Source organism: Tigriopus californicus, chromosome 12, assembly GCF_007210705.1.
Source record: "Tigriopus californicus strain San Diego chromosome 12, Tcal_SD_v2.1, whole genome shotgun sequence".
In the NCBI taxonomy this organism is placed as follows: Eukaryota; Metazoa; Arthropoda; class Copepoda; order Harpacticoida; family Harpacticidae; genus Tigriopus; species Tigriopus californicus.
Window position 1 is genome coordinate 2775412 of NC_081451.1, and position 11693 is coordinate 2787104.

At 48.1% G+C, this 11693-nt stretch overlaps 1 protein-coding gene and 1 long non-coding RNA gene across 2 annotated transcripts; one reads left to right on the plus strand and one right to left on the minus strand.

Annotated features, from left to right (window-relative positions):
• Positions 1 to 3455: 3455 nt before the first annotated feature.
• LOC131891839 (uncharacterized) lies at positions 3456 to 5127 on the plus strand. Its single transcript, XR_009374477.1, has 3 exons — positions 3456 to 4580; positions 4659 to 4985; positions 5050 to 5127. It is a non-coding gene; the product is annotated as an uncharacterized LOC131891839 (long non-coding RNA).
• A 3474-nt stretch (positions 5128 to 8601) lies between these two features.
• On the minus strand, positions 8602 to 9507 carry LOC131892186 (uncharacterized protein K02A2.6-like). Its single transcript, XM_059241969.1, has one exon. The coding sequence runs from the start codon at positions 9505 to 9507 to the stop codon at positions 8602 to 8604; it is 906 nt and encodes a 301-aa protein (XP_059097952.1).
• Between the last annotated feature and the right edge of the window lie 2186 nt (positions 9508 to 11693).

Genomic DNA, 11693 nt, shown 5'->3' on the forward strand with positions numbered 1-11693 from the left:
AGACGGAAAAGCAGTTGGTAAAGGTTCAGCGCCAAAAGGTCTTGCCAACTGATGAGTGGGGTTCCTGACAAGTCAGGCAATATGACTGCGTGAATAAGTGCCTCTGAGCATCCGGCGGCAGAGGCATGAAAAGAGACCGTGCCCGCATTATGGAGATGTGATCCAATTGCAGCCAAAAGACGGGTTCGAAATGGCATGGATAACGCCTGGGGGTAATGAATGATCATGAATTACCGTGCGAGCGGCTCCTGTATCCGCAATAGCGTCCAAGGTAATCACTGGACCTGTTGGGAAACAATACAGCAAAGAGACCCGCGGAGGAGAAGGAGCTGAGATGGATATGGCTGATAGACGAGCTGAACTAGGGCTATGAGCCCGCAAATGAGAAGGTGTCACATCACGGAACTGACGTGCATTTTGATTTTGACGAGGAGAGCGACCACGGTCTTGATCACGGCGAGGGGAGTGACCATGCACCCATCCTGTATTTTGGCGAGCACGGCAGACGCAAGCAATATGTACTCCTTTACCGCAAACATGATAAGTGACGTCAAGAACCGGACATTTGTTTCGCGAATGATCAGAGAGGCCGCAACCTTCACAAATAGGAGCAATGGCAAATACGTACATCTTGACAATCCTCAACGGCAAGTAGTGGCGCGGAAAAGGAAGTTGCTGTAGTTATTGCCGTGGTTTGAAGTTGACGAGTAGACTCATATGCAGTTCCAGCACACAGTTTTCAATTTGCCTAAAAAAAAGATCTCATGATGCTCTCAATGTGTGAGGTTGAAAGATACAGAAGGAGCGGTTAAGCGGAAAATAGTGGAATAGACGAGTCTTTCGTGAATCCAAAATCCTTGTGTCTATTCTCTTCAGCTGAGGTTACCAAGCCCGAGCAATACCGTGCATCAATTTCATATATAGAGACAGATAACATATACGAATTCTACACAATGAAAACGAGCCCCAAAGTTGAAAAGCTTATAACCAGCGGCCTTCAAACAAGACAGATTTTCATTAGGTACTCGATAATTTTAGAGCTTTTTTCGATTTTAAGATAACAACATGTTTTCGAAAAGTCCCGCCATTTTCTATTAAGAAACGTGTAGACTTCCAGCGGCCTAATTCAGAAAGTGACCAAATTTATTGTTAGTATGCCACATGTGGTTTGTGATTGCCTTTCATTTTTAAGTTCTCCGTAACTTTTGGAAACTTTGCCGATGGGTGGAAGGTTTCGGAAACGGGAAAGTTTATCTATATACATTAGGAATGATGCAAAACCAAGCTTTGTAGAAGATGGAGGCGTGGCCTCAATGAGGACGGAGGACGAAGAAGAGACATGGGTGATGGAAACGAGAACAAGTGTGTGTGTGTATTTTTCGTATCAGCTGAGAGAGGGAAAATGTACGCTGCATTACACATAAGGCGCCACGTATACACAGCATTATATATAAGCAATACTACACCTCCCCCCTAAATTTTGAGTCCGCGATAATTATAACAGCTTGTCAGCTGACGCCTTGAATGGCGGACGTGCTCTTTTACCCCTCCGACTTGGTTTTAAAGTTACGAATAATTATAACGCAAACCATTCGTTACTCATGGCTCTCATATTTCTTTCCGGGGTTTCCCGCGCCAAACGCATCAAAGCATAACGGTGTACAGCACGAGGTTCAAATCTCCGCTTGGAAAATGAACGGTTTTCTTTGATTTTCGTGCGCTTCTTCTTGGCAGCGATATGGGCTCCAGCGTGGTGTGCAGAAGGTTTGTGGCGTCATTGAAGCAAACTTTTGTCGAAACTGCGGGCCGTTGTTGCTACGTAGTCGGCTCGGAAATCCGACCTCGTTGAACTATTGCCGTAACCTCTTCCAGACCGCGTCTGTGGACAGCGAGGCCATCATGGCCACGAACGGAAATCCGCAAAACCAGTCGACCATGATGAGGAAGGTCCTTCCCTCTATCTCAAAAAGGTCGACCGAGACTGCCTCCATTGGGGTCTTCCCGTCGTCAATTCCGGACTATAGCGGCTTGCTTGCCTGTGATGGTAAGGCTCTCACTCACACGGAACATCGCCGGATCCACTGCTCTATTTTGTTCCACATACCCGGCCAATAATATAGCTGTTTCGCTAGCTCTGCCGTTTTTGTGATTCCAGAGTGTGAGAGGTGGAGCAACTCGAGTAAGCGATGTCGTGCCAGCCGCGGGACAACCAGTCGATCGCCGATAAGAACCAGTCCCCCTCCGTCTTCCACCCGTAATTTGTGGACGACGTCGCCGCACAGTGACAATGAGCAAGGGAGCGGGTGGCTTTCTTCAACGCATCCTCTCAGGTTCAAGTACTCTTCATCCATGTGCTTGGAAATAATGGAGAAACCCTCGCACAGAGAGCCACCTCCAAGGACGGGTCCGCAGCGATATAAATGTTTTTTCCCGCAACCCACGTAATTGGGAACGAGTATTGTTTGAGGTTTTAGCACAGCCTCTGAATCCTCACGTTCTCAATCGACCCTAGCGGCTTCTCATAGATCCCCAAGAGGGGCCTGTGGTCCGTGACAATTTCGAACTCTGGCATTCCTCTCAGAAAGTACTTGCACTGTTTCACCGCGAACCAAATCGCGCTCAATTCCAGCAACGCTAAAGTTGTGGACAACCGATCTCCTCGACGTATCTCCTTCGATTTCCGTTGGGCCGCTTGTTGGAACGCAACCTTCGATTTCTCCGTCGAGCTCCACATGGTTTTGATTTGGGAGATGATCAATCTGAGGACGCCGTTCCCAGAAGGAAGAGTCAACGTGAACGACGTTCGCCGGATCGATTCCAAGCTTGAGAACGTAGCATGATCTCATTTGTTTATTTCTCTTGTTTATTTCATAGTGTTGCTGTTTACACTCTCTATTCTCGAAGGGGAGATGGAGAGATGCCATGAAGAATAGACGATAATTGTACGTTGACCCAATTGCTCTCTTCAATACAAATGTTCGAAGACCACGACTGGGAAAAAGGAAAATCTTGTCAATTGGTAAAAACGGAACTTCGTGCATCTCGTGCATCTGCCTAAACTGTTTGATACCTCTTCACTCGTGATGATCATGCGAATTCATGAGCTTTGACCCAACCCAGGATTGAGGGTCAATTGTAGTGACCGTAGAGGCTTAACGTGCGTTTTGAGAGCAACCTCAAGCCCTCGAGAATCCAGGCTAGTTCAAACAATGAAGTCCACCTCTCTTCTTTCTCGGGCTCCTTCATTGTTCAATTTGCTGCCCTCAAATATTCGTAGGGCTTATGTAGGCTTTAATCCAGTAACAGGATTTAAGTCAGACATGGACAAGTTTTTGACTAAAATTCCGCATCAACCTTATATTCAAGGATTAGCCAGATCAGCCAATTCTAATTCGTTGGCAGATCAAATAATGTATATACATTATAAATAAAAGTCAAGTAAAGTAAGTAATCTTTTCGTCTTGAACTGCTGGGATTCCAATCCCGGTAGCGATAAGGAAGTCCGCAAAAAAAAAAGAAAAAACATGAAAATTGTCAAAGAACTGCGGAAGGAGATAAAAGTCGAGTCACACATCAGACAACATTTGTCCAGGACAATCAACAAGAACGCGAACTTCTTTCAACTAGATCACGTTAAGACCGAGGATGGGGTTTTCCCTATCTCTTATTGTCACGATCTCAAGAGATTTCTGAACTCAATAATAATTGATCGAGGGGTGACCTACCACGATGTGGACACGGCCTCTATCGGGTGAGAGGCCATATCGATTCCGGACAAGATGGGTTCGTGGGTTTGAGATGGCAGGTTCTTGGCACATTTTCCACATCTCGTGATCCATAATTTAACCTCATTTCCCATTCCAGGCCAATAGTAAAGCTGTGTGGCCAGCTCAATGGTTTTAGTGATGCCCAAGTGTGACAGGTGGAGTAATTCCAGAAATGCTTGGCGTGCTGGTTGGGGAACGACAACACGGTCGCCAACCAGGATCAAGCACTCCTCGCTCCCTTTGCCGATTCTGGCCTCTTGTGCGATCCCCCCATAGGTTGACAACGGTGTCGGGAGTGGACGGCCACGTGAGATGCATTCACGTAACTGTTTGTACTCATTGTCAACATTGGAAAGGATGATGCGAAATGTGGGATTGATCTCAGTAATGGCTGCACATGAGGCTACTTCAAGTGAAGGGTCAGCGGCAAACACCGGGAAGCGACTGAGCGCATTGGCAATCAGATGTTTTTTTCCGGCTGCCCACTTTACCGAGAATGCATATTGGTCGAGATTTTCCCGCAGCCTCTGCAGTAGTGTATTGTTCAAGGCTGCCAACAGTTTTGCGAATATGCCAAGCAAAGGTCGATGGTTGGTGATCACCTCAAACTTAGGCATCCCCCGGAGAAAAGAGCTGCATTTTTGTACGGTAAACCATATCACACTTAACTCCAATTCTACTGTCGAAAAGTTCTTTTATGCTGATGATAGCGCACACAATCCACATTGAACGAGTCGAATTTTACCGTCGTTGTCAATTGATGGTTCCCGTTGGATGAGGGCGAATCCAAGGCCATGGAGTTGCGACGCGTCAGTGAGTAATTGGGTTGACAGTTCAGGATTAAATGGTTTAACAACAGCGGGAGATGTCAGCAGTTCTCTTGCTTTGCAGAACGCTGACTCGTGTTCGGGTAACCATAGCCATGCGGACGACTTTTTCAGTAGCTCTCGAATTTTGACCATGGCGTGTTGCAAATCTGGGAGAAATGCACCCAGCTGGTTGGCCAAACCAAGGAATGATCGAAGGTCCGTCACCGATTTTGGGCTAGGAAAGGACCTCAATGCTTCCAATTTACTCGGGTCCGGTTTTAGCCCGCCATCTGACACAATAAATCCGGCAAACTTTATGGCTCTTCGATCTCAAACTTGTTAATGGAGAGTTTGATTCCATTTTCACGGCACTTTTGTATGACCACGGCCAGTCGTTCCAACAACTCAGGTAGATAAACAGTTTGGACACAACTGTCATCCACAATCTTTACTATCCACTTTTTCTGTTTCAGTTCCTCCAAGGCCAGATCAGTACGTAGGCTGAATACATCCCCAGAATCTTTCCAGCCCATGGGGGCGACTAAAGGCCGGTATTTTTGTTTATTGTTTATTGTGTCAACCACTCCAACACCACGTAGTGGCAGATAAAGGAGTTTTGGTATAAAGTATAGATGGACAGGAATAAGTTGAAGATTAAGGAAGAAGAGTAAACTAAAGATCTATGTCTCCAGCGCCTTAGAAGAGTTAGCTTTTTGATGAATACCATGAGTTCAACTGAGAGCGAAATACTTTCAAAGAGGTCACTGATGGAACGCTTTGCGGAATAGCATTCCACCTTGGAATGGCGCGGATGATGAAAGAATTTAGTCTAGCACCACAGCGAGCAACCGGAACCCAAAGTTTTTCGGCCAACGATGATCTTGTTTCGCGATGATTTTTGTCCTTCAAATAATAAAATGCCTCTTCTTCATTGTTACCCACCAACACTTTGACATGTCCGCTGAGTAATTTGAATGTCCACATTATTTCATTCTTTTCACGGCGAGTCTGTATGGACTCACACCGAACCTTTACCAGACGCTCATGGTAGGTAAGCCCACCTGTTCCAGGCATTCCCTTAGTAAAACGGCGCAGAACCGATTCGAGCCGAATGACATCTTTTTTGAATGTCGGGGTCCAGGCAGGATAACCGTATTCCAGGGATGAGCGTATGTAGGTGTTAAAGAGCTGAATTAGAACCTTCGGGCACCGGGTTGTAAAATGCCTCTTAATCATACCAACCAACTTGTTCGCTTTTGAAGACACAAAAGATACGTGTCTCGAGAAGTTTAGCTTGTTGTCAATGTGAATGCCAAGATCTTTGTGAACTTTAACCAGGACCATTTGCCCGTGTTAGGACGAATGCGCAGAGATAAGATGACTCTTTGTCCAAGGGCACCTGGTAATAACCATGCACGGCATCAAGCTTAGCAAACCACAAACTTTCAGGTAAAATCTGACACATCAAGTCGGGCACTGATGAGAGTGGATGGACCGGTCTCCTCGTGGCTTGGTTAAGTTTCCAATAGTCAACGAATAATCTGACTTTCTGAGCTTTCGGCACAAAATGTGCAGTTGCACACCAGGTCGTGTTCTCAGTGCATCTCGTCATCATCCGGGCCTGGATCAGTTCTTGGCATAGGTCGTTGGCATAGGCTGGCTTCTCATAATGAATGGGAACAGATCGAGCAGTCGTCACGTGGTACAGTTTAAAATCTTTATTATTATCAAGCTCGATTGTCATTGGGCCACCAGCCATGGAGCCGGCGGCATCTCCAAGAGAGGAAACCATTACATCAGCAGATCGAGTGAGGAAATTCCTGATGAAGTTCTCCTCAAAGCCATTGCTTTTGAGGCGTTCAACAGCTCTCTCAATATCCTTCCATTGCTCTGTTGACAATTCCAGATCCATTTTTATCGTAATGGTGGGCCTGCGTTCCCCTGGGACTTTGGTCAGAGATTTGGTCACGGTGGCGATCGTCTTCGTCTCTGGGCAGCATCGGTGTAACGCAGGAAAATCATACTGAAGAATCCCCAACGCCTGAAGGTCCTTCTTACCAAAAAGGGTGTAGTCGCCAACGTCAGGTGACACAAGTGCAGATATTACAGCCTGGGGTCCCCCTTTGATGTAGCCGATAAATTGGAATTTGCCCACATTTCTGAGCGGTGTCCCGTTGGACGCCCTCAGCTGAGTTAGAGATGGATCAAGGGTCATGGCTTCCGGGCATGTTGATGCCAGCACAACTGTCCTGGCTGCACCAGAATGTATCGGGCAGACCCTGGATGATGAATTTGCCCCTTTTGTCTTTGCAGACAACCTTGATGAGGGCCATTTCATCCGTAGGTCCGGATTGAACTAGGTTCAACCTAATGTATCGGGCAGACCCTGGATGATGAATTTGCCCCTTTTGTCTTTGCAGACAACCTTGATGAGGGCCATTTCATCCGTAGGTCCGGATTGAACTATGTTCAACCTACCAATCGATGGCGTACGACTTGATTCGGCGCTGTAGTGAACACCAGGCGACCCCCGACGGGTCCGCTCTCGAGGTCGTCCACGTGAAGGACTCCGGCTTCTTGAGAGGCTGCGCTGCCGGCATAGGCTCTTTATATGTCCTGCCTTGTTACACGCAAAACAAGGTTTATCTCGAAACGGACAATGCTCTCTGGCATGCGGTTGGCCACATCCTTTACAATTGGCCGCCACAGTAGCCAGAATGGCCTCCGCTGAAGGTATTGCCTCTATCTTCATCAAGGTCCCAAGCGGAGTGAAGTCTCTCATGGTCGTGTTGTCCCTAAGCATCTCCTCGTGCAGTCCTGCTCTCCACGTGAGATCACTCATATTTGGATCCTTCAGCTCACGTAGTTTGGCGAACAGAGAGGGATCATTGCGGCAGCCCGCCAATGCCAAGAAGACGATCAATTGATCATTGGCTGTCGAGGACAGCTCTGCTTCCCTAGCCTGGCGTTGGAGATCTGCCGAAAAATCCCTAAAGTTGCGACCATTCTTCTTTATCCTGAACAGAGCCAAGTGACGCGTGAATAACGGCTTCAGCTCCAAAAAATGTTTTTCGATGGCAATGTAGCACGCTTCTATTGATGCGGCTTCACCAATGTCCTCGTTGATAGAGGTGCAGAGGTTGCTGTGGATGAAGTTTTTCAACATTGCCTTTTGTTCTTCCAGGTCTAGTATTTCGATATGTGATGCTTTGTAATAAGCTCGAAACTTCTCCAACCACACCCTCATCTCGAAAGGCTCGGACTTGACTGACAACATGAAGGGTCGCAAATCTGAGATGGGCCTGAATTGTACTTGTAACGGCGCTGGCGAAGCTGAGGTTGACCTGAGGTCGTGGGTTGAGGTCGACCGGGACATGAGGAGTTCCGCCTTCTTCGATATTTTTGATACCCATTTGTCAACGGCGTTGTCCTTGGCTTCGTTGATAGCTTTTACCTCGTCTTCAAGTGCTTTTCCATTGGCTATTTCGTCGTAAAGATCCCTCATTTCATCCATCTTCTTCTCGGCCTCCCCAAGGAGATGCCACAATCTGTCCACGTCGGCCTCAGGTTTGTTGAGGTCGCATGAGTTGTAACTTTTTTGATATTTGCGCCTTGCGATTGGCAACTTGCTCTGTGAGACCCATTTTCACCAATTGTGACGAAAAGTGGCGAGGGAGTTGACGAGCTCCTCTGGGTACTCTCAAAGCGTGTTGACGGGTTGCAATTTGGAAGCGTGAATGTTGTGGGGCGTGGAACGAAAACTACCGCTGTGCAATGTTATGGGCGTGACACAAGAAGAAAGCAGACCGAAGTTTCTAGATGGAGAACCGAAGTTCGAGTGTCTATATTCAACAGCAGATGTATGAACCATGTACGAGCAGACAACTCATTACAACCATGCATGGATACTACAATGGGTTCTTTGTTTCTTCTCTCTTCTGCGCGCGGGGTCCTCTGAGCAACACAACAACAATTGATTGGGATCCTCAGATATGGAACCGGACATGTTTGTTCCGTTTACTCCGTCAGAGCAGAGGAGGAGGAGGATCGAGAGGGTCCACCTGGGTTAGCCGTGATGTTCGGATTGGGGATTGAACATCCGATGTCGGAGCCATCAGAGCTGTTGGAGGAGTTTGAGTAGCTGAAGGAGCTGGCCGAAGATCTCGTCGGTTCCGTACAAAGCGTCCTGCCTCCGTTTGGACTGTGTAGGAACGGCCAGACTTTGATCTTTCAATGACCTTCCCGGTACCAAACGAACATTCTTTGTCTATTGGGTGTTGGATATGAACCTGGTCACCCACGTTCAGTCCGGGCAGGGCAGTCCCCGCAGCCTCACGCACATGCCGCTTATCTATGGTTTGTCGGGCTGCCCTGAAGGCCGTGGTTTGCTCCAATTGAAAATCTAGCGACCTAGCCGTGGGAAGGCGGGTCCGTAAATGGCGGCCGAAATATCCCAGAGCGGGCTTGTAGCCGTCAGGACGTGGGGTGGCTCGCCATTCCAAGAGTGCCGCACGAAATTCATTGCCATCAATGCCTACATGTTTTTGAAGCAATGACTTCATGGATTTGACGGCTGCCTCCGCCAAACCGTTACTACAAGGATTGTAGGGCGAGCTGGTCTCAAAGATGATGCCGAGGCTGGAGCACGCTTGGGCAAATCGATCCCGAAACTGGGGACCCCCATCTGATTTCAACCGACGTGGAAATCCAAAGTCGTTGAACCAATCCCGCAACCTCATCCATATGGCATCGGTTGTGGTGGTTTTCATCCTCGATATGAAAGGGAAGCCACTAAAGCGATCCACCATCACCACAAAGTGTTTCCCCTCCACTTCAAACAGGTCAATGGACACGGCCTCCATCGGGAAAGAGGCCATGTCAATGCCGGAGAGAATGGGATTGTGGGCTTGAGACGGTATTTTTTTACACATTTTTCGCACCTTTTGATCCACAGTTTGATCTAGTTTCCCATTCCAGGCCAATAGTAGAGCTGCTTGGTCAGCTCAGTCGTTTTGGTGATGCCCGAATGGGAAAGGTGGAGCAATTCCAGAATTGCTCGCCGAGCTGGTCGAGGGACAACGACACGGTCACCGACGAGAACCAGACCCTCCTCGCTTCCTTTGCTGATCCGAGCTTCCTGAGCGATTTCCCGGTACGTTGACAACAGCGCCAGAAGTGAATGTGCATGCAAGATGCACTCGCGCAAATGGGCATATTTGTTGTCAATGTTTGCGAGGATGATATTGAAGGCGGGGTCGACCTCACAAATGGTGGTGCATAATCCTACGTCAAGTGATGGGTCGGCCGNATATTTGTTGTCAATGTTTGCGAGGATGATATTGAAGGCGGGGTCGACCTCACAAATGGTGGTGCATAATCCTACGTCAAGTGATGGGTCGGCCGCAAAAACCGGGAAACGGCTTAGGGCATCGGCGATCAAGTGGTTTTTCCCCGCTGACCATGTCACAGAGAAAGAGCATTGGTCAAGGTTTTCCGCAGCCTCTGTACTCGAGTATTATTTAAGGCTGCCAATGGTTTCTGAATTATGCCCAGCAAAGGTCGATGATCAGTAATGACCTCAAATTTTGGCATTCCTTGTAGAAAATAGTTGCATTTCTGCACGGCAAACCATATGGCGCTCAACTGCAACTCCACTGTGGCATAGTTTTTCTGAGCTGGTGACAAAGCGCATGATCCACACTGGATCAGACGAATGTTGCCGTCGCCCCCAATTACAGGTCCCCATTGGATCAGTGCAAATCCAAGGGCTTGGAGTTTCAAAGCATCGGTAAGTAATTGCGTTGGTAAATCGGAGTCAAACGGTTTGACAACCGCCGGTGACGTCAATATTTCTTTGGCCTTACAGAACTCGGACTCGTGCTTGGGTAACCATAACCATGCCGATGATTTCTTCAACAGCTCACGGATTCTTACCGTGGCGTGTTGTAGGTCAGGTAAGAAAGCGCCCAACTGGTTAGCTAGACCGAGGAAGGATCGGAGGTCTGTAACTGATCTTGGACTTGGGAAGGCCCTCAGTGCTTCCAGCTTGGCTGGGTCTGGCTTCAGGCCGCCGTCCGACACGATAAATCCTGCAAACTTGACGGTTCTTCCTATCTCAAACTTATTGATAGAGAGCTTAATTCCGTTTTTGCGGCACTTTTGCATGACAATGTAGAGTCGTTCCAATAACTCAGGTAGAGTCACGGCTTTTACACAAATGTCATCTACGATTTTTGCAATCCACTTTTTGCGTTTCAGATCTTCTAATGCCAGATCGGTCCGAAGACTAAATACGTCTCCAGAGCCCTTCCAACCCATAGGTGTGACCAGGGGACGATACTTGCCATCTGGTAGCAAGAATGCGCACAAATAGGATGACTCCTCGTCCAATGGCACCTGGTAATATCCATGGACGGCATCCAGCTTGGCAAACCAATGGCTCTCGGGCAAGATTAGACGCATTAGATCAGGTACTGATGAAAATGGATGCACTGGTCTTCTGGTGGCCTGAGTTAGTCTCCGGTAATCGACGACTAGCCTTACCTTCCTGCCAGGTTTCGGTACAAAATCTGAGGGGGCGCACCAAGTGGTATTTTCCATGCACCTCGTCATCATGCCGGCCTTTAGGAGCTCTTGGCAAAGGTCATTGGCTGGCTTTTCATGGTGGATGGGGATCAATTGAGCAGTCGTCACGTGGTATGGTTTGAACTCTTTGTTGGAAATAAGTTCGATCTTCATCGGGCCGCCGGTCATAGAGCCAGCAGCATCGCCAAGGGATGAAACCATGACATCGGCGGAATCGACCAGAAATTTCCCGATGACCTTTTCCTCAATTCCACTGCTTTTGAGTCGTTCTTTTGCTCGTTTTATTTCCTCCCACTGCACCGTTGTCAATCCGAGATTCATCTTGGAATCGATGGCGGCCCCATTCCCGCCGGTGGCCTTGGACTCCGAGGTGATCACATTAGCAACCGTCTTCTCCTTGGGGTGACAATAATGGCCTGAGGGCCGCCTCTGACGTGGCCAATAAATTGAAACTTGCCCATGTTTCTGAGCGGTGTCCCGTTTGCTGCGCTAAATAGTGTCTGAGACGGATCACGGGTCGTGCCTTTTGGGC